The sequence below is a fragment of the Drosophila serrata genome, unplaced genomic scaffold (assembly GCF_035046125.1).
Source record: "Drosophila serrata isolate PLE 108 unplaced genomic scaffold, ASM3504612v1 contig_165, whole genome shotgun sequence".
NCBI lineage: Eukaryota > Metazoa > Arthropoda > Insecta > Diptera > Drosophilidae > Drosophila > Drosophila serrata.
In genome coordinates this window covers 1,203,904-1,226,234 of record NW_028257063.1, presented here as the reverse complement: position 1 = coordinate 1,226,234, position 22,331 = coordinate 1,203,904, and the positions used below count along the sequence as shown (strand labels likewise).

Sequence of the window (22,331 nt, the reverse complement as noted above, 5' to 3'; positions counted from 1 at the left end):
TCCAAAGCCAGAAGAACACAGACAGAAACAGAGGCAGAGCGTTTGGAATGGCGACAGCCTGACGCTTTTATTATTCAATAAAAAGGTGCTTACGTTTGTGTTTAGTGTCATTAACAAGTCAATGGCAACACACACACACACACGATGGGCAGGGAGGAGCATCCACACCCACTTACACCACATTACGCCCCCTTATTCCAGCCACAGTTATGCCATAAAGATGAATACACACACACACAGGGAACGTGGCCTGGTCCTAATGTCTCCCTGGCTGCGAGTTGACGGAAATGCGTCTTGGCCTTAAATAGAGGAGAGGAGTTGCAGCCTAAAAGCCAGTTGCCATTTAATTCTGGGCCTTCTGCCTGTCGCCTTTAATTTTTCCAACTGAACTTTGCTTCGTTTTTTATTCTCCTTTTTTTTTGAGTTCAACAGCAATTAACAAAATGATACTTGACTGGCTGTTGCTGCCGCTGCTCCTGTCACTTTGCGGATGAAATTGCTTTCCTCTGTCTCTCTGTGTGTGTTTTTGTTTGTGTATCATTGGTATCTCGGTATCTCGGTATCTCGATGTTTGTGTTGCCCTTTAATTAAAATGCATGCGAAAGTTCCAATGGGGAATTCGAGAGTCGGTACAGCCCCGGAGTTCGATTCCGGTTCACTTTGTCCCGGAGAAACAATGATGACGGTGCAGAGGGATATACCGAAAACTCGAAAAGTCTTTTGGCCATATATCAAAGAGCCGAGGAAACTTGATTTTCCACCTTCGTTGTGGTTTAATTAAATTGAAAATACAATTAACTGCCACGACTTGGCTCTCGTTGGAAGGAAAATTAATTTTCTCGGGGGCAACACATCCAGGCATCCATCCAAGTGAAACTACTCCAGCAGATGCTGTTACTATGGCGTTAGCTGCTGCTGTTGCGAAAATTCCTTGATTCGCTGCAACATGGCGTATGAGTAATGGACGCATTTGCCTCCCTCATAAAACGTGCCACCCCGAAAATGTGTGGCAGAGTTGGGGGACTTTGATTACTACCTTGCTCTCTGCATAATTCAGCAATTTGTTTATTTTTGCACAATTGTCACATTTGGAGGCAGTTATATATATAATATATAAAAAAAAGATGCTAATTAAATTAAAAACAGCCGGCATGAAATGAATAAATGACAGGCATATAATCGCTAGCAATGACAATGAAATTAAATGCGGCATGAATGCTGCATAATTAGCAGGGCCAGCAAAAAAAAGAAACCATGGCTATTAATGCAATCTCTTTATATAATAGTTGTTATATTGAATCTATTTAGTATATATATATAATAAAAAACCCATTTTAACCCCCAGGTACACCCTATTGGATGGCTCCCGAAGTGGCTGCCGTGGAGCGTAAAGGCGGCTACAATCAATTATGTGATATTTGGGCCTGTGGCATCACTGCAATTGGTGAGTTAAAGCTACCTTAAACTTCCCTATAATCCAATTTAAATTAATCAATCAATTTCTCGAAATAGAACTGGCGGAACTACAGCCACCCATGTTCGATCTGCATCCGATGCGAGCCCTCTTTTTGATGTCTAAGCGGGGCTTTAATCCACCGACACTGAACAACAAGGAAAAGTGGAGTCCCACCTTTCACAATTTCATCAAGACGGCACTCACAAAGAATCCGAAGAAGCGACCCACCGCCGAGCGACTGCTGCAGCATCCGTTTGTCCAGTGCGAGATGTCCTTGCGGGTGGCCAAGGAGCTGCTGCAAAAGTACCAGAGCCCCAACCAGCAGTTCTACTACTATCTTGATGGGGACGAGGAGGTGAGTGCTCCAAAAGCCACTTTTGGCACCTTTTTCTTGCGTAATTTATTTACGCTTTTAGTTGCGGTTAGGCAAAGCTGCCACTTTAGCTATCTCTCTCTCCTGGGGAGCAAGGATTGGTCAAGGATTTACGGCGCCATTAGACACACACTTTTGGAGAGCCTTAAAGTTTTGCTCCGACCTAATTAATTTCCACAACTAATGCAGCTGTCTAGACATTACTTAACGACAGCTGCAAATGCCAATTCAAATTGAAGTTTAATGATTCCACCAACAGGCACGCACAGAGACAGCCATTTTAAAGGCATTTTCTCAAGGATCAGCAGCTCTGAGATGGTGCGGAGGCAGGTCCTGTCAACTCATAAATCTTCAATTTGTTTTGGATGTTTTACAAAACTTTGGCTGGCTGGCAAATAAGTTTCTCCGCTCTAGTCTTAGATATTCAAATTTTACTTAGCTCAGTATTATTTTTTTATTTTTTGTAACTTGCAAAAAGCACGCATCATGGCTCTAAAATCCCAATATGATTTTGATTTATGAGATTTTATCGCCGAGCGGAAACTTTGTCACCGAATGAGTGACGATGGGGGAGGTTTTGGAGCTGTTTTCCTTTCTCCTGTCCTTAGCTTTCTCCCTTTAATGTATTCTATTTGATTTTTCCAGGCGGTGGCCAGTGTGCCGCAGCGCATTCCCAGCAAAATGACATCGCGCACCAATGGCGTGCCAGCATTAAATCACACACTAAAAACAGGTGAGTTTGCTAGTTAAATCTAAATATAATTAAAGTTAATTGTTCATTAAGGAATAATAGGCACATTTAAAAGTTTCTAGGTCAGTTTTCATTAATTTTTTACTTGGGTTGCTAGTCTTGCTAGATTAAAGTTTATATATTAAAATCCTCCCTTCGTATACCTAAAATATGTTAATTCTAGGTATATTACATCGATATTTTTATATGCTATTTTGTTTGACTAAATCAAAGTTTTTCAAATACCATAACTAAGCCAAAAATTCATTAATTTCAATTCGGAAAGCGTTCCTATGCTAGTTTTTATTAGGTTATTAAATCTGCATACTCAATTTTCAATTTAAACAAACTAAAAATTTTGCCAATTTTTTGAAATTTTAACAATGTAACCTTAGAAAATTTTCAAAATTTTGAAAAAATTAAATATTGTCCGGACATAGCTAGATCAACGCGGCTATTGATGCTGATCAAGAATATATATAGTTTATAGGGTCGGAAATACCTCCTTCACTTAGTTTTAAGGTTCTGACTGAAATTAGAATACTCTGCACGGTTATAGAAATATAAAAAGTCTTCTTTATCTTATATCTTAACACGTTTCTTACCACCTTAAATGAATTAGTACTATTTTGTGTGCATTGCTAAATGAAGATTTGTATACCAAACCCCAATAATATTTTTATTTACCTTAGGTTATTAAAGTGTAAGGACGCTACCCATCCTTTTATTATAGGGTATTATATGGTACTCTCTGGCCTTCTTCTAATTCTCTCTTGGTTTCTTCTCTTTTCTCAGGCATGACGAACTCCACGTGGAGGAATGAGCGATCTTCTAGTCCCGAGACGTTACCTAGTGACATGTAAGTGAAGTCGAGATTTCTCTATTTCTCCGCTCCGTTTTTTCTCTCTATATCTCTATCTGCCTGAACCTATGCTACAGTTTTTTTAAACTTCGAAACACTATGGTTTTTCTTACTTGCGAGACTTGGGTTTTGGTACTTCGGTTTCAGTTTACACACACTCACATACACTATTTCAAAGTTACACACACATTACTCAGACACACACTGGACTTTCTCTTACTCTGAACTAAATGCAGCCCGCAAGGCAGAGAGAGCCTGTGAGAGCCGTTTCTGTCAGCCTTTTTATCCTGAGGATAGTGAACGCCATTCAGGCATTAGTTAAACCATTCTATAGCCACTTCTTCCGTTCTTCTTCTCTTTATAGTTGTAGGCGATCCAAACCGAAATTGAGCGGCACCCTGATTATGAACATGTCTTTAAGGTTTGGCTTGGACCGAGGGGCGTTCTGCATTGCATGTTGCGCTTTTTATGCTGGCGGTTTTGGGTGGCCACAGCACGCTCGCTGTGTGTAATTTGCTCGGAACTTTGGACAGTCCATATTTTGTTGATTCTAGTTTCTTTTTTTTTTTGTTTTTGTTCTTTCTTTAGAAGCACGTTTTCCCGGGCAGCTATGTGTTTACTTTCGTACTGTATTTTGCTGCATTTTCCATGTGTATATGTATGGTATGGTTGTTATACACGCTTTGCGCTTAGTTGCCGCTACGTGTCCGCCGCTGCCTTGTGAATTTTTCATCCACTCCATGGACGAGTGCGAATCCCTATTCTCCCAGCTAACTAGTTACCCAAGCTACCTGGCTACCTAGAGCTACCCCAAGAGTTTCCAAGTATAATTGCAACCTGGCATTGCATGATTCCCTGGGCAGAACCTTGGCAAACTTGTGGGCTATTTAATTGCCAGGCCAGAAGTAATTACGCAGGGAGCAGAGCACAACAGGCAGGCAACCAGTCAGTTCCGCCCAAGACCAGGCTGCAGCATAATAATAATAATAATAATTATAAGCTGCCTCAGTGCCTGGGATCACTGAGAAGATTCAAGAAAACACTAGCAGGAATGGCAGGATAGCTGAAACTAGCTGGGAGTTGCTTCTCAGGGCTTGTTGCTGGGCAAAAGTTGCTCCAAGAAATCAATTAACGCAGCTAACTGGAGCAAGAGCCAGCTTAAAAGGATAGATGGATGGCACATCAAGCATACGCCCCGTGGCACGCAGCAAATGCAGCTTCCATAAGGCAAGCGGCACAGGGAGAAAATTAGTGAACATCACTATGAATTAATGAAGTTTTGTGTTATATAATATTGTTATATTTGAAGTTAGAAGCTTAAAACCTGGGGAAATTGAATATTTAAGGGAAAATTCCAGCTCAGGAAAAGTTGATTTATGTGAATTTTAAGCTAATCTCAGTCCCCCTTTTTTGAGTCCCATTTCTCTCGGTGCCTCTGCCATTTGTCATTTTAAATGATTACACATTGTTGCCTCGCTGATAGAGGAGTTTGGCTCGTTTAATAAGCCCTTCGCCCCATGTCCTTTCCCCCTTCCCGATCAGTGGGACTTTGAGCAGCCGGAGAGGATGTGGATGTGGATGCGGAGGTGGCGCCTGGAAAGTGCCCGATTTGAGTTATGTGGCAAACACTTTGCGGCAGCCGCCACTCGAATGTGGTGGAGTGGCGGCAAAAGCAGACAACAAAGCCAAGTGGCTCTATGTCTATGCATGCAGCAGTCTCAGTCTCAGTCTCTCAATTTTATTTGAAGCCATAAAAACGGCTGCGCCAAATTCCATGTACTGAGCTCTACTTACAAGCGACTTGCTGGCTAAGTGCCACGCCTCCTCAGCCCACCAGTGCCACAGCTTCCGCTGCTTTGTGGCGCCCAAAAAGTTTATTCTCCAAAAAAAAAAGCTGGCTAAGTCTTTACGCCTTTCTTCTGGCTGGTGGACTGACGGCCGTCATGGTTAATTTCATTTAAACCATCATAAGCAGAAAATAAAACAGGAATTTATTTTGCTGTGGCGAGAAACCCAAACAAAAAGGGAGCCTTATTAATTGCCTAAGCAGGAAAAAAAGAAAACGGGGAGGAGTAAAGCTGAGAAAAGCATAGGAAAAGCAAAGAAAAGCGAGCAAGAAATTGCCACATTTTTTAATATCCCGTTTATGGGGCTTTTCAAGTGGGGGAAATGGGCTGCGCCAGATGACATTAGGCGAAAATTATGAACATGCCAAATTAGCTGATGCGTTTAATTGGGCGTAAGGATTTCGGGGTACATTTTTTTCTCTCGTCCTTAATTTTATATAGCGTCCAGGGCTGCTGAACACTGCTGAACACACATATATATTATATATACTACAATTTACAATACAATTTACTACAGATATATACATATATATTTAATAATTATTAATAATGCTTTTTTGACAAATCTGTGAGACAGTAGCTTTGATTTTTTCCTGTACTGTTTTTTCTAGTACTGGTTTTTCTCAACTAACTTCTGTTTACTTTTCCTACTTTTGTTATCTTTTAATTTTAATCTTTTTTTTTTATGGAAAAACAAACCTTAACACCTTGAAATCTTTTGTTGATTTTAATTTTATGACTTTTTCCGTATGTTCTTTTTGTTTTTTTGTATTTGATTTTTGTAGGAGCCTCTTACAATATATTGATGAGGAGCTGAAGCTAAGGTAACTACACCCACCAATGTATTCCTTTAGACTCGAGCCCCACATGAACCACCCGGCTCTTTCTCTCGGTGTAACACCCAATCCTTCACATAGATCATAGACTCAAGCACACTAACCACCCCTTCCACCCCCTCTGCCCCTGTCGTAATTCATGTTTTATACTCACAAGGACACCTCGTTTTTGTACACACAAATTTCTTGAAATTAATGGTTATAACCTGAAATTGACAAAATCCTAATATTTTGAATATCTAAAAGAGGGAACTAAGCTGGGATAGCATTTTCATCATCTAATAACATGGAAAATGCTCTTAAATTTAATATAAAGCATTCATTTTGGGATTTAAAATAATGTGGCTACTTTAAGACATATTTTAAATATTAAAACTAAACTAAAATTGTGCTTATGCCATGCTAAATACCATTTCGTTTGTTGGAAAGATTTAGGCATACTTTTATGCACATTTTGAAAGAGCTTTTCAATCAAGAGTTCTGAAAGTAAACTAAGAGTTTTGTTTTCTTAAAGTATGCTTATATAAACTTCATAAAAAACACAGTAACATTACTAAAACAGACTTCAAATCTTGAGAATTTGTAGTTTTCACAGCGAATTTTAATCCAAAGGAAAAGAGCAGCAGCTCATTACTTTGCTTTTCGATTTATATCCTAGATAAAAACCCTAGTTCCTAGTTAATATTGCGCTCACCTAGATATTTTCTGTAACATGCAAAACTCTTAATTTGACTTTGATTTAACGCAAAGTTTATCTCAGCAAGTAACGAAGTTGCCTGGCTCCTTGCTTGGCCACCTCTTCACATGCACACTTTTTGCAAAATTTGTGTGAGTTTATCCTGTATCCTGACAGGCGTCAGGATACGCAGCCAAGCCATCACAGCCACACACGCACACTCACACTCACAGCAAGGTTGTGGCAGACTTGCAACAGCAGCAGCAGCATCATTATCATTATGAACAGGCACGGCAGGAGCTCATCTTGTGGCCAGGCTGGCACCTTGGTTTATTACTACCGATACTCGGTCCTGGCAACATTTTCATTACGCTTTCTCTGGCGTCCATTTATAAACCATATTAAGTTACGGGCCTCCTTTTCTTCTTCATCTCCCATAAGTTAGTTCCACTTTGGCATTCTTTGTTTGCCAAACTTCTTTTACTTTCGTTTCTTTCTCATTTCTTTTTCTGTTTTTTTTCTTTGTCGTAGAAAAGGAGAAAGAGGCCTTTGTTTTGTGGGTTTGTCTATTGTCTATGGGGCGAGGCTTTGTTCTCTCTCTCTCTCTTTCTCGTATTTCTCCTAAACTTTTGCCTTTTGTCTATTGAATAGAAATGGCTGAAAACTCCAAGGAGCAACCCAATCAGAAAGAGAGCGATATTACGTATACGCACCATGGGCTGGCCAAAAAATGACCCCTTCGATGGCTCAATTATTTGCCCTTGTTCTTAGCTAATTTATACAGGACAATTGGTTTTATATTTTCGGTCAGAATTTATGCCTCGCTGGATTGTCGCTCGATTTGTGCGCTCAGGTCCTTTCGCTGCCGGCCACCCTTTTCTCCTCCGCATCATGTTTATTGTTTATTTATTTGATGTGTGTGCAAATGGCCGTCACATTGCTTTTATTGTTATTATTATTATTTGGCACTACTCCTCGTAGGCTAGCTATAGGGGGTGCAAACAAAAGTAAGGCCTCACGTAGCCAGGAGCAGAGGATCCTGGACCCCGAAATCTCTGTTGTCCTGTAAAATATGCAGCATTTATTTCGATTTCTATTCCTTGTTTGTATATTGATTGAAAAGGACCAAAGACTAAGCTGTTCTGCGGCCTCGGGGGCCGGGTAAAAAACACGATGAAAAACAAATTGCAATTATGCTAACATCAACTGAAAATTTCTCACAAAACTAATTCGGCAAATGGGAAATGGAAAATGGGATTCCTTGGGGTCAGTCTGGCTCTCCGTCTCCGCCTCTCTGCCTCTCTGAATTTTCATCTGCAGCTGTTGAGATTTTCCAGCAAAATTCTGTTTGTTTTTTCATCATGTTTTATTTTTGGGCTAAATTGTTCGCATTTTGTTTTTAGAATTAATTTTCCCAGCATTTTCTTTTCCTTTTTTTTTTTTTGTTTTGTGCTACTGCTGTTTTTGTTTACTGTTTCTGTTTCTGTTCTTCATGCTCTCTTCATCTCTTTCTCTTTACATTTTCCACATTTTCCTGTATTCTGTGCATTCATGTGCGAGGCAATTTTCTATTCAAGCATTTTCCACATTTCCATTGGATGTTTGAGCATTTTATGCTTTGCATCTCATGCATAATTTATGGCCTCATATTAGTTTATTTATTTATTTATTTAACTCGCACGTCTCACATAAAAAAAAGAAGGCAACTAGGACTTCATCAGGACACGTTTCCGCAAATAATTTCATTAAGAGCGTAATCCGCTTAGAGGCAGTTTATCATTTCGATTGCATGTGACCAGAAAAAAACACACACAAGAATCAAGTAAATGGAATAAAACCCTTAATAAGGACCTAAAATATCTATACATGATCGATATTGAATGAAGAGATATCAGGAAATATCGACATATTAATACTTTGGCCATATTCGATGGAGAAAATTGGATATTCGATTTATTAAACTGTCGATAAAAGTTCGATAACGGACTGTTTCCCTCGATATACATACTTCCCCTTACCCTTACCCCTCGTGCATGCCTTGAATCAACACCTAACTACAGACTGGATGAGCCGGGCGGTCAGTAGTAGCTGCTCCTGCCTCCTCCGCCACACAAGAGAACTCCACACAGAACCACTCTCAGTACTCAGACCACTCAGTCACGCTGTCCCCCCCCCAGTAAATCCCACCCAGAAATCGCTGAAAGTAGCTCAAAGCAACCGGCAACCTCTCTTCTCTTCTCTTTCTCTCTCTCTCTCTCTCTCCCTCTCGTCCGTCTGAAATGCTCTGCAGAGCGACCTTGCCACTGAACGACACCAAAGACCCACTACTGGCCGGCACAACCAGCGGCGGCGGCGGCGGCTCCACCGAATGCAGCTGCTCATCCCACAATGGAGCAGCGGCTGTGGGAGGAGGCGTCGTAGGAGGAGGAGGAGGTGGAGCGGGAGCGGGAGCAGGCGGGGCGGCGGCAAACGGCAGCGGCAGCAGCGGAGGCGGAGTCGGAGTCGCAGGCACCAGCACCAACCATCAGCACCATCAGCACCACCAGCATCACCAGCATCAGCTTCACCATCCCAATCCGAATCACCACCATCAGCAGCAGCATCAGCAGCAGCAGAATCATCAGCATCAGGCTCAGCTACAGCAGCAGCAGCAGCAGCAGCAGCACCATCAGCACCACCATCCAATGACCTCGTCCATTTCCAGCACCTCGGTGACCTCCAATGCCAACTCCAACTGCATCAGCTCGTCCGCCTCGCTGGCCTACCTGGGCATGGGCATGGGCATGGGCTCCAGCCATGTGGGCCTCGGCCTGGGCCTGGGCTTGGGCCTGGGCATGGGCCCCGGCCTGGGGCTGTCCAATCTGCGCACCACCAGCATCGGTGACAACGATGTCGGTGGCGACGACGACGACGATGATCTAATGGCTGCCGATGTGGCAATGAATAATGCCGCCGCTGCTGCTGCTGCTGCTGGTGCCGGTGCCGGCTCCGGATCCGGTTGCTCTGCCTCTGCGGCTCACTATCTCCGCTACAGCAGCAACTATCGCTCGGCCGCCGCGGCCCAGGCATCGCAGGCGAACAACGGCCATGGGCACGGGCTAGGGCACGGGCACGGGCACGGTCATGGCCAGGCACCGATCTCATCCTCCGCGTCCGCGTCATCATCAGCTTCGTTTTATAATCGCCTCCTACTCCTCGATAATTGCAGCGGCGATGCAGTCGGCGGCAACAGTAGCAACAGTTCCAATGCCGCTGCAGGCGCTGGAGGTTCCAATACCAATGGCCTTCTGGATAAGCACGAGGTGGAGGGAAATGCCACGTCACCACCAACTGCCATGCCATCATCCGTGGGCGATGGTTACATGCATTCCAACTGCCCAGCGGCAACAGTGACATCAACAGCAGCAGCAGCAGTGTCTGGTTCGAGGGACAACGAGGTAGCCTCTTCCAGCTCCAACTCCTCGCATCTGTACCAGAATCTGCTGAGGAGCAGCTCAGGCGAGGCACCTGCGAGCTCCAGCAATGCAGCGGGCGGCAACAACTGTGATTACCGGCACGAGAGCAACCAGGTGAGCAACCTAAGCCAGTATTTAACATTTACAAAAGTAATTTATATATTATAAACCCACAGAATGGTCTGGAGGATTCGCCTCGTCGCCATAGCTCCATGGATCAGCTTATAGGACTGATCAATGACATGGGCAAGTCTTCGCGGACACGCAGCCTCAGCGATGGCGGCACCCAGGATGATGATGAGGGTGAGTGTGTGCTTGAAGCATACTCAAGTGAAGTAAAAATTAATGAATTTCTCTATTCCCTAAGCAGTGGAGAAGGAGGCCCAACCGGATCTGTTGAACAATACCCCTCCAGTTCCTCCTAAACGCTCTCATAAGCGCCGGCACACTCCACCGCGACCCATTTCCAATGGCTTGCCGCCCACACCCAAGGTGCATATGGGCGCCTGCTTCTCCAAGATCTTCAATGGCTGTCCATTGCGTGTTCATTGCACGGCCTCATGGATTCACCCGGAGACGCGGGATCAGCATTTGCTCATTGGAGCCGAGGAGGGTATTTATAACCTCAATATGAACGAGCTCCATGACGCGGCCATCGATCAGTTGTTCCCGCGACGCACCACCTGGCTGTATGTGATCAAGGATGTGCTGATGAGCCTGTCGGGTGGGTAGTCCCTTCTTTGATCTAGTTTTTCTTTTACTATATATATTGTATTTCCTTTCTCTACAGGTAAATCCTGCCAGCTCTATCGACACGACCTGGTGGCCCTGCACTCCAAGCAGACGGTGCGATTCTCGCTGCACATGAACAAGATCCCGGAGCGTCTGGTGCCCCGCAAATTCGCGCTAACCACCAAGGTGCCGGACACGAAGGGCTGCACGCAGTGCTGTGTCACCCGGAATCCGTACAATGGCTACAAATACCTATGCGGAGCGACGCCCAGCGGCATCTTCCTGATGCAATGGTACGATCCACTGAACAAGTTCATGCTGCTCAAGCAGTGCGAGTGGCCGGCCATTAGCATCCAGGGCGGAGGTCATGGCTGTGTCCAGAATGGACATACGCCCGTCTTTGAAATGATTATAACGCCGGAGTTGGAGTATCCCATTGTGTGTACGGGTGTGAGAAAGGCCATGAATGGCTGCCTCAAGCTGGAGCTGATCAACATGAACAGTGAGTGGAAGGAAATTTCAATTCAAGGATTGGTTTTAAGGAGATTTGGTTTGCAGGTGCCAGCTGGTTCCATTCGGAGGACCTGGAGTATGACGCCATGGCCACGATGGTGCCGCGACGCGACCTGCTGAAGGTGGTGCGTGTGCACCAGGTGGAGAAGGACGCCATTCTCGTTTGCTATGGCAATGTGATGCAGGTGGTTACGCTGCAGGGCAACCCTAAGCAGCACAAGAAGATGGTATCGCAGCTCAACTTTGACTTTAATGTGGACAGCATTGGTAGGGAGATCAAATATCCAACTAAACATTATCTAATGGATTTGTTTTACTTCTCAGTCTGCCTGCCGGACAGCGTTTTGGCCTTCCACAAGCATGGCATGCAGGGAAAATCGCTGCGCAATGGCGAAATCACGCAGGAGATCAAGGATATGAGTCGCACTTACAGGCTGCTGGGCAGCGATAAGTAAGGATCTCGTTTATGTTTATAATTACAACAGAAAACTAATGCTTTAAAATCTGTATCCATCAAGGGTTGTGGCCCTGGAGAGTCAGCTGCTGAGGACCGGCTCCCTGGGCAGCGAGGAGGGACACGATCTGTACATTCTGGCCGGGCACGAGGCCAGCTACTAAGCTACTTAGACGCCCCGCTTAATCCAATGTTATATTTTAAATATAAAAACCAAGTTTTATGGGCCGCAGCACCCGCAGCCGCCGTCGTCGTCAACTATTAACTGTAATTTAATTACTCGTAGGCTAAGGCAGTGACCTAATCACTGATCATAGAGAGAAAAGCGTTCGAGATAGCTTAGAATTAGCGCAATTTTAAACGCACCTAGAAGAGGCAGCCTGGAGGCATCTTTCGCCGATCACACGATATCTGCCCCAATTCCGTTGTAGTTATATTTTTGTATTACAAATGAAATGCTTTAATTTATACAAAACTAACTTTATAATGATCTACGGATTACGGCTAGAGTTACGTTAGAGATTTTTGTGTACACGAGCCTCACAAAGCCACCCCCAATATATAGATACGACGTTTCCAAAATAGTCAGTAGTCAGCAGCAGCAGCAGCAGGAGGAGGAGAGGAGATCCCAACTATATACATACACTTATGGTACGCAATTAGCCACACGAATTCCCCCGCAATTAGCCACTAATAAAAGGTACTTCTTAGATCGCAAATAGCCATTGTAAATCGCAACGTTTTTAGCTTTCGATTGGCTCAAATAATTCGCAACGGAAGGGATAGGGATAGGGATAGGGATTCGGGACGGGTCTTGGGTGGGGAAAATGCGATGATATACGGTTTGTTGGGAAACAAAAACTTAGTGAAGTAAGGACTTTTCTATAACATAGTAAACACGAATTAACACGAATTAAATTAAATGCAAAATTCAAAAGGTCTGTCTCTCAAAAACAAACTGATTGTCATAGTTACGATTCTAGGCTATAAGCTACGAGGCGAAGGGAAACAGAGAGGGACGACTGACTTTCTCCAAAACAGCAGAACTTTTCGTCGCTAATTCAGTTGTAAAAATATTCAGCTAGCAATTAAGTTATTTAGTTCATAAACAAACAAAGCGTAAAACCGAAAATTACCAAACTAATACAGAGGAAAAAGAGAAGGAAAGCATACCGGATAAAGCCCACAAAATTGTTGAACTCTAGTTTAGTGCAAGAATAAAAAACAAACAAGTATGTGAAAGAATGAGGTTGTTTTTTGTATTGTGGGTTTGTTTGTTTTTTTAAATTGTAAATAGTTTTAAATCAGAAATAATTAAATTTGTTTAAATTTTATATTTATTTCTTAATTTTTTATAATTTGAACTTATGTTTAATTATTTTTTAAATAATTTAAGTTTTTTAATAATTTATTTAAGAACTCGTGTGTACAAATTCAAAAATTGTACATATTCCCGCTCCTCAAAACGCGTTAGTATATTACTCATAACTGCACCTTTGGTATTTTTCAGAAAAGGCGTTCAACCACATTAACCAGTCTTCACGTGTTTCTCCAATTTTGTTTACAAATTTTTCTCAACCAAAATGCAGCCTTTTGCCGTGCCGGCCTGGGAAGATGGGGCTGAGATTATGCATTTTAAGACAACCAACTCCGCGGGAAATGGAGTAGCCGCCACCAAGAAGCCAAAGAAAAAGAAGGCCAAGAAAGAGAAGCCCAAGAAGAGGGACAAGACTGCAAAGGCCAAAAAACCCAAGGCGACCGACAAATTCACATACCGGCAAGGCGGTGGACCTCTGGCACCGCCCTCCAGAAACTCCTCACCCTCGGATGACGACGACGATGATGACATGGACGATGGCATCCGTGCCATGCACAAAGTGAGATTGGGAAGAATCGAGAAGCAGCGACCACCCACGCAGGCCACAAAAGGCGGCAAAAAGGAGGTGAAACTGAAACCAGAGCTCGTCCAGGCTGCAGTGGAGGCCATGGAGACGGCACCCTCACCTGCACCGGCCACCTCGCTGGCCAGCAAACTGCAAACCGAGCTTCTGGGCGGCCGCTTTCGGTACATCAACGAGCAGCTCTACTCCGTGACCAGTCGCAAGGCGGAGGCTCTGTTCCGCAAGGATGCCTCCGCCTTCGAGGCCTACCACGCCGGCTACCGTCAGCAAGTGGAGAAGTGGCCCCTTAATCCCCTGAATCGCATCATCAAGACCATCAAGAAGCTACCTAAGACAGTCATCATTGGTGACTTTGGCTGCGGCGAGGGAAAACTGGCCGAATCCGTGCCGAACAAGGTTTACTCTATGGATCTGGTGGCCGCTAAGGGCGACATCATTGCCTGCAACATTACGGATACCCCATTGCAGGCTCAGAGTCTGGATGTGGCTGTGTATTGCCTCTCCCTGATGGGAACCGATCTGAACGATTTCTTCCTGGAAGCCAACCGAGTGCTGAAGCTGCACGGAAATGTGTACATTGCGGAGATCCAGTCTCGCTTCGAGGATGTGCGGCAATTTGTACGCTGCCTGAGTGCCTGTGGCTTTGATATGGTGAAGAAGGATGTGGCCGTCAACTACTTTTACTTCTTCCAATTCAAGAAGATGCGGCATGTGTCCAAAACCACCAAAATGAAGCCGTTCTCGCTGAAGCCCTGCCTGTATCGCAAACGATAAAGGTTAGAGAAGATCTGTTTTCTATTTAAATCAGAGTTAATCGAGGCTCTGAATTATATTTCTGACAAAATGTTTGATTTTTAAACATTTTTTAAAGATTATTGATTTGATGCTCAGTTTAGCTAAACAGCGAAGGGAAAAACAGCTCACAAAGCTAGTTAGAAGATATATACATTAAAATAAATGTAGGAACCACTGCAATAAATGTTGAGAATTAAAGAAAAAAATTTTTAATTTAACAAAAATTTGTAATTTTTCAGAAAATTTAATGGGAACAACTTGGTTCTTTTCTAAAATAATGAAAAATATTTAAATTAGTTTCTTAATATTGTGGAAACTACGAAAATACACTCGTATTTTTATATTTAACTATATTTTATTCATTTTTTAGTTACAATGTAATAAAAAAAAAAATTTATTCCAAAAAAAAATGAAATTTACTAAATTCCAAACGTAGTAAAAATACTAGTTTTTTTTTTTTCATTTAAATCTAAAACGTTTTAATCAAAATTCATGACTATATTATAAAACAAAGAATTATTTTAATTATTTATAAAATTTCAACATATTTTAAGGCCTATTTTATTTATTTTTTAGATCAGAAATTAATCTCTGGCGCCATGAAAAATTCAAATTGGATTAAACCACCGACATTACCCAACACTGGCCACAGCACCCACTGAAGAAATCACTCAAATCCATTCCACTCATTCGGTGGTTGTTTCTCCGCTCCATTCGACCAGGAAAGCAACTCAAAGCGAATTAAATTTGAAAAGCGAACGACGGAGAGTATCCGTAAGATACTCTAGGCGAACAGTACCAGTTTGCTCTTCGTGCACAGCACTTCGAATATTTGTGAAGACGGTACGTTTGCGACGCTCGTTTATTGGTTCTAGAATTCTCAGCCAAAGTGAACAAAAAAAAAATAGAAAAAGAAAAGAAAAACGCAGAGAAAAGAAATATAGCAAAGAAAGGCGCGCAATTCGGTTGTGTGTTTATAAATAAATGCAGAATTTAATTTATTAGCAACCACTATTCGCGCAGTTTTCGCCCACGCCCCACCCCTATACCTCATCCTCTTCCTCTCTTTCTCTCCTCTCTCTCTGTGTGTGTATTCCCCCCACCCCTGGCTTATTCTCTATTACTCACACTTAAGCTCAAACTCAAAAAACTCAACGTTCAAAACTTTTCAACAGGTATTCAACGACTACTCACCGACCGACAACAACAAATTGTCTTTTTTCGCGTTCGAATAGAAAAAAGTGGCCAAGAATTTGTTTACCAGTGTAGAGTGCAACAACAACAACAACAACAGTGGCGAAAAGAAAAGCAAAAAAGTGAAAACAACACAAATACAACAGCAGAAACTAACGGTTAAAGCGCGCCGCAAAGTATTCTCTTTATCTACGCATCCTTTTTTGAAGTGGATTAAGAAAAGCTAAAGTCAGCAAAAGGATTCCCAAAGCCCAGCTAATTGGGTAAGTAATGGCTCTTAATTTGATTATTTTCTTAATTATATTTTTCTTGGGCTGTGGTCGCGAGTTTTTTTCGGAGGCTTTATTTTTTTGATACAAACACAAGCGCATCAACGGTATGACTTCATAGGCACACACATACAGGGGAGAGCAAAGAGCAGGGAGTGAGAGAGAGAGAGAGAGCAGCAGCATAACCGCTCTCTCTATCCATCGAGAGAGAGAGAGGGAGTCACTCAACGCAATATCGCTGCTTGTATCTGAATCTATGTATCTGTATCTGTGAGCTTTTCGAGTGTATCTTTTGGCACGATATTCTTAACGTTTTCTTGTTTTTGTCATCAACTCGCGCGCCCCACATTGTCGCCTTCTCTGCCACTCCGCCTCTCTGTACCCATTTTACTCCACTTTTCCTTCGTCTGTGTTTTCCTCGTTTGCTTCGCATTTTGCGGGGCTGGGAAACGTCGCAAAAAGGGTGGGAAATTCTTATTAGCCATAAAAAAACAGTAGCCAGGGCAACGCGCCAACACACACAGTGATCGTTAAGCAAAGGTATTGCATAGCCATATAGTTGGATTCGAAAAGATACAAATGCTCGGAAGTAGCAGGTAGTGTAGATAAAAAGATACAAAAGTGGTTTAAAGAACCTTATTAAAGCATTTATGGGTATTTAGAAACTTAAATTCTGTGAAATTCCTTAAGAGAAACTCTTTAAATTGGGAAAAGATTTAAGAAACACTTGTTTAAATATTGAAATTTATGTTTTAATATGTTTTTGAGGCAGCTATAAGTCATGGAAAGATTTATAAAATAGAATATCTTAATGCAGCCTTAAAAAACTTCTTCAAAAATGATAAATGTATCCCAAAACTAAACTTAAATGAATCTGATATCTGCATACTGAAAGAGATACAAAGTTTGTACTACAAACTCTAGTTAAAGCAGGTTCTAGGTTCAGAGAACGTCTTAACAAATCTTATGGATACCTTTTCATATCTCCCCAAAACCTGAACCAAAAACAGCCTTAAAAAGGCAACAAAATATATAGAAAGTTTCTACATATATATCTATATCCTCGTTCTCCCCCTCAATATATGATATAATTTTGGAACCAGAAGAATTCTTTGATGGCATTTTCATAGGCCAAAAAATCCACTCGCTGAATATCTGAATCCCAGCGGCATTTGAGACGTCACTGTGACAAAAATAGAAACCGAATCGATCGGGGGAAGCGAACAGGCAGCAGCCATCAGGTTGCCGTGGCGTTCTTATCAGAACATCGAGCCAAAGTTTTTCGCATTGGCATTTCTGGCTGATATCGAGTATAAACAAGGACACGACGCAACGATAAGATAAGGTGGGGGGGGGGGCAGCGACACCACAACAAAGGCCAGCAGCACAGTTATGAATGGCAGGTGACTGGTTCAGTGGCTCACCACCACCCCCTCTCCCCCCCCCCCAACCTCTTGGTGAACCCCTTCATCTGAGTCACGGGCACACGATTTTCACCATCCCCGGAAAACTTGGGGCGTTGACTTGGCAACGGGAATTTGGTTCTTCTTCGCAGTCAGGCAGTTGTTTACGTGGAGTTTCTACCAGTTTTCTTTCTTCTTTTTATTTTATTTTTGGGGAGGTGTGGGCTTTGACCCAAATAGTGGTAGTAACATTAACATAAAGCCTGCTGCCTCTCTTGGCCTGGCCTGAAAAGTGGCAAGAAAAGCCAGACGAACGGGAGAGCTTGCATTAGAAACCGGTTGGCCAGCAAAGAACTTGGTGGCAAAGCGGACAAACAGATAAAGCAACCGAGCAAAGCAAACGAGGAGTGCCAGCCTGAGCTAATAACTGTACAGAGCCAGCGGGGCGAGTGGAAAATCGGAGAACGAGTGAGTTGGTAAGACAGGGAGAGAGAGAGAGAGAGAGCGTTACACTAACGACCTGGCCGCACGCTAACCTGGCCAAAAGAGTGGCCAAAGCCAAAACCTGAATTCCAACTCGAGCATGGAGCGTTGTGTAGAGCCCACGAAAAAAGGTGTGTCTTTGGCTTTATTAGAAGCTCTGCAAGAGCGGCTTCTCTCCGCTGGCTCTCTCTTCCAAGTCTCTCTCTGTGAAAACCTAGCTTTCCCAACATAATGATCCGATCGTAGTTTCAAGAAAATCTTCATAACCGAAAGTATCTCACAATTTACTACGCTATTTCGCCAGCTATTCTTAGTCAACTTTGAAAGACACACACACACATCCCGCCCCCATGTGCTTGAGGGGGAAAAACCAATCTAATCTGTCAACAAACTCAATCGCACGGAAGAGAAGGCCTCAGCTCTAAGCTACTCAGCCTCGTTCCTCCTCCTTCCTGTGCCCTGGGTTTCCGTTTTTCTATTTTTATTTAGCTGTCGCATCGATTTTTACTTCTTTTAATATGAGGGGGGAATAGGGCGAAGGCGTCTATGGGTCTATGATTAATGTGCGGAGCGCTGAAGTGGACGAAATTCTCTCCTCTTGGCGGCAGCTCGTTTGTTTACCAAAAGCTTCCTTGCCTTTCAGAACTCCGATTCCGCGATTCGCCTCGCCGTCTGGACAGAAATCGAATCGGGAAGCGAATGTGGGTGCGGTTACCCATAAACAGGGAGAAATATCGAATTATTACCAATATTTGTTATAGATATTTATCAAAATTAAGGAGGATTTTAAAGCGAAAGAGGTGTACTTTTTAATGAAATATGTTGGGTATAGAAAATATATATATTTACGTATCATTTTTAGAGTTACTTTGAGGCAAATTTTATATATATATATATATATATATATATATATATATATATATATATATATATATATATGTAAAAGGTTTTTTCTTTTTAAGTTAAACATGAGCCTTTTTAATCCCAGTTTTTACATGGTTTTTCTTAATTTTCGCATTGAAGGAATCATTTCCGACCCTATATATTATATATATTCTTGATCAGCATCGTAAGCCGAATCAAACAAGCCATGTCCGGTTGAAAAATAAACTTTTCAAATTTTTTCAATTTTTTCAAAAAACTATAAGGGGTTACATCATTAAAATTGTCAAAAATTGCAGAATTTTTTGATTTCCTAAATTTGTAAATCGAGGATGCAGATTTATTAACCTATTAAAAACTAATACAGGACCGCTTTCTGAATTAAAATTGAGGCTTTTTTGGCTTAGTTATGAGATTTTAAACTTATGAAAATGTCATATAAAAATATAGATAAATATTGACTCTAAGAATTGTTTCCTAATTTTAGTCAGAAGCTTAAAATACAGTGAATGAGTCATTTCCGACCCCATAAATCATATATATTCTTGATCTGCATCTACAGACGAATCTATCTAGCCATCTACGGTTACAAAATAAATATTTTAAAAATTTTATAAGGGGTTACATAGATAAAATTGTCAACAAATTTCATTTTTTTTCCATTTCAAATGAAGTATGCAGATTTATTATTTTAATAAAAGTATGCATGGAGCAGCTTTCCGAATTGAAATTAAAGCATTTTTGACTAAGTTATGATATTTCCAAAACATTGATTTAGCCAAAAAATTAGCATAAAACTAGCATATCGATTTAATATATAATTCTATATTCTTTTAAATGCAATGCTGCCTCTTCAGTTTCTTTAGAGTTTAACACAATTTAAAACCAATTAAATATAGCAATTAAATTAAGCAAAAACTCTCTTAAAACTAACAAATTTTTTGTATATTTCAAGGTTTGAATTGCTTTTTTTTTTTAGTTATTTATATTATTTATGTGATTTATGAATTTTCCCAGTGCATTTAATACCCGCACCATTTCGCTGCAAACCAGAGTTCGTTGGCCAGGAAAAGCCAAATGCTTTAAATAGCCATTGACAAGCGGTGCATGGGTGGTGCAGGGAGTTACAGGGTGGCTCTGTGGAGTAATGCCACCGATGGGTAATGGGTAATGGGTAATGGGTGTGGTGGGTGTGCGATGTGCGATTCCCACTCGTGGTTATGTCCCGCTGACAGCAGCCAAGCGCCGATCGGAGCGGTAATTAGTCAAGCGACACACCACTCACTCGTCAGCCGCTGAGTCGTAGCCGTCACTTGAGCTGTCCAAAAGAGTGGCATCCACTGGTGGCTAGCAAAAAAAGCAGAAGCAGAAACCCGTTCTCCTCCATTGACTGGCTGATCCACTTCTGGACTTGATCTCAGGGTTCCCAGGGTGTGAAATGGGAACGGATCTGGCTTATCGAGTCCGCTTAGCGGATTCTAACTGCAAGTCTTGGGACAGAACACACCCTCCTCCAATCGGACTATATTGATTGACCCACTTTTTCGCAACGCAAAATGCGCAAATGTTTACGCATTTCTTAGTCTGTATTTCTGTTTATCGCTGGCAAGACCGAAAAGTACACAAGACCTCGGATAAATATCCATAATTACATGCAGCAGGAAAAATCGAAGGGAGTTCCTCCAATGGGTACAAAAGGTCACAAGTGCAGGGAAATTTAAAGGGAACTCTTGAACTCTATTTGGAAACTTAATGAAATGCCATAAATTGCCTATATTTTTCAACCTTTAAAGCTTTAAAAATCAAGGAAAACCTTTACTGTACTTCAACTAAGTATATTTGTTACCTAACTAACTTTTCTTTCCTAAAACTTTCCTTGTTTAAAATGTATTTAAAATTTATTTTGCACTTTACTTTATATTTACAACATTATATTTCTGCGTTGCGGAAATGCCGCTGTGTTTATAAACGGATGTGAGAAAAATATAATAAAGAAATAAGCTTCAGGCCTTTTAAATGCGATTTATTGGCAACGCTTCGTTGACTTTGGAAAATGGCAAGTTTGAATGAGTTTAAGCTATGCATTTCACCGGCCAAAAGGGAAATTGTTATGCCGTTGGAAAAAGTTCACTCATCAATGACTGGCTAAGGGGAAACCTGCCCTAGTTGTAGTTGTAGTTGTCATTCCAGGTGAAGTGACGCCATCCCAGGTGACATAATAAAGAAATGATGGTGATACATGTCCAAGTTGTATCCATCAGATACTCAGAGTGAGAGTGAGAGAGAACCCTCCTCTGTCAGAATAAATTGAATTTGATTTACGTTTTATTAAATGAAACTTAATTAAAGGGGAGCAGCCCAGAAGCACCCAGGCTATACTTTACTTCATTACTCGTTCTCGTTCTCATTCCGATTCTCAATTGGAAATGACGGGGCAGATTGCCATCTTTTGTGCTGCAGCGACACAAACTTGGTTACTTTCACAATAATAATACTTTACTTTAGTTGTGCACAGAGGAAAAATATGTGCTTTAAAAAAGGTGAATTAATGAGAACGAAAGTGGGGTAAATAAACCCTCAAGAAACTAAATATACAGTAGAGTTGTTAGGCTTCCAAATGATTTTATTTAAAGCTTCATTTAAGGCTTTAAATTACCTGAATTCTAGTTTAATTTCTTTACTAAAATATACTTGATTTAGTCCTACATTAACTATAATTTTTCCTAGTTAAATATCCAAATACTTAACTACAAAGGTAAATCTTCTTGTTGAGTAGTTCCTCAACTCTTTAATCCACTTTAAAGTCTTACAAGTACTCAATCCCAATTAAAACCAAATTCTTAAGGCCTTTTTCTGTGTGTAAACATTCTTGGTGCTGACCTGCTATATCTCTTTCTGGCCTGCAATAATATACTATAGATATTTTTGTAACGTGAAGAAGATTAGAGACGCGCGCCAGTTGATGAATTTCACCTCGACCTCCTTCAATTGAAGCGAATGCTCGGCGATCTTTTTGGGTGTCGGCGGCAAAGGCATCTTGCAAATATTTTCTACAACAAAACAAACAAAAAAAAACTCTAGAAATAGTTCTCGATTTGATGCCATAGCTGGTGATGCTGCTACAGTTGATGATGTCATCGTTGATACGAAAATAAATCATTGGACGCACGTATCAAACACTGTGAACGATTTAATTTGTTTTGTTTTTGTTATTGTTTTTTGCATTTGCTGTAAAGATAATGCCCAGCTGATTCATCACAAATCGGGGGAGCATATACTTGGCTATGTAATCGGATTTAATAAAGAGGGCCCTGCAAAAATAATTTGCTGCATGACGATGATGTCAACATTGCGTATGCGCAACCTTCAACTATGGGAACGAGAACGCTGCCAAAGTAATGGCCATACACATGGTCTGGCCAGTGTGTTGCTTGAAATAAATAAAAAATAATATAAATTAGATGTTTTTT

The 22,331-nt window shown here is 41.7% G+C and overlaps 2 protein-coding genes and 1 long non-coding RNA gene across 29 annotated transcripts in view; 2 read left to right on the top strand and 1 right to left on the bottom strand.

Moving 5' to 3' along the window:
• Positions 1–13,179, top strand: part of hppy (MAP4K3-like protein hppy) — a 76,645-nt gene extending 63,466 nt beyond the window's left edge. For 4 of the 27 annotated variants that reach the window (XM_086826907.1, XM_086826909.1, XM_086826908.1 and 1 more), the window contains exons 4-16: positions 1,346–1,444; positions 1,513–1,811; positions 2,475–2,562; positions 3,355–3,418; positions 3,786–3,842; positions 6,054–6,092; positions 9,071–10,349; positions 10,412–10,538; positions 10,603–10,959; positions 11,026–11,469; positions 11,526–11,747; positions 11,805–11,931; positions 11,999–13,179. In XM_086826907.1, coding sequence (XP_086683033.1) covers positions 1,346–1,444; positions 1,513–1,811; positions 2,475–2,562; positions 3,355–3,418; positions 3,786–3,842; positions 6,054–6,092; positions 9,071–10,349; positions 10,412–10,538; positions 10,603–10,959; positions 11,026–11,469; positions 11,526–11,747; positions 11,805–11,931; positions 11,999–12,098 — 3,302 coding nt within the window. In that variant the 3' untranslated portion in view covers positions 12,099–13,179. The remainder of the gene's footprint in view (positions 1–1,345; positions 1,445–1,512; positions 1,812–2,474; positions 2,563–3,354; positions 3,419–3,785; positions 3,843–6,053; positions 6,093–9,070; positions 10,350–10,411; positions 10,539–10,602; positions 10,960–11,025; positions 11,470–11,525; positions 11,748–11,804; positions 11,932–11,998) is intronic. The other 23 variants (XM_086826912.1, XM_086826914.1, XM_086826913.1 and 20 more) reach the window with 11 other exon arrangements.
• The window catches only part of LOC147644493 (uncharacterized), a 93,714-nt gene that overhangs the window by 36,560 nt on the left and 34,823 nt on the right, over positions 1–22,331 (bottom strand). The window lies entirely within an intron of this gene.
• On the top strand, positions 13,267–16,073 carry LOC110177852 (ribosomal RNA-processing protein 8). The gene is made up of 3 exons (XM_086826935.1): positions 13,267–14,611; positions 15,207–15,473; positions 15,806–16,073. Exon 1 carries the CDS (start codon positions 13,518–13,520, stop codon positions 14,607–14,609), a length of 1,092 nt encoding a protein of 363 aa, XP_086683061.1. The 5' UTR covers positions 13,267–13,517; the 3' UTR covers positions 14,610–14,611; positions 15,207–15,473; positions 15,806–16,073.

What these genes read in the sequence shown, in the direction of transcription:
- LOC110177852 (XM_086826935.1), top strand. Translation starts at nt 13,518, where the DNA reads ATGCAGCCTTTTGCCGTGCCGGCCTGGGAAGATGGGGCTGAGATTATG.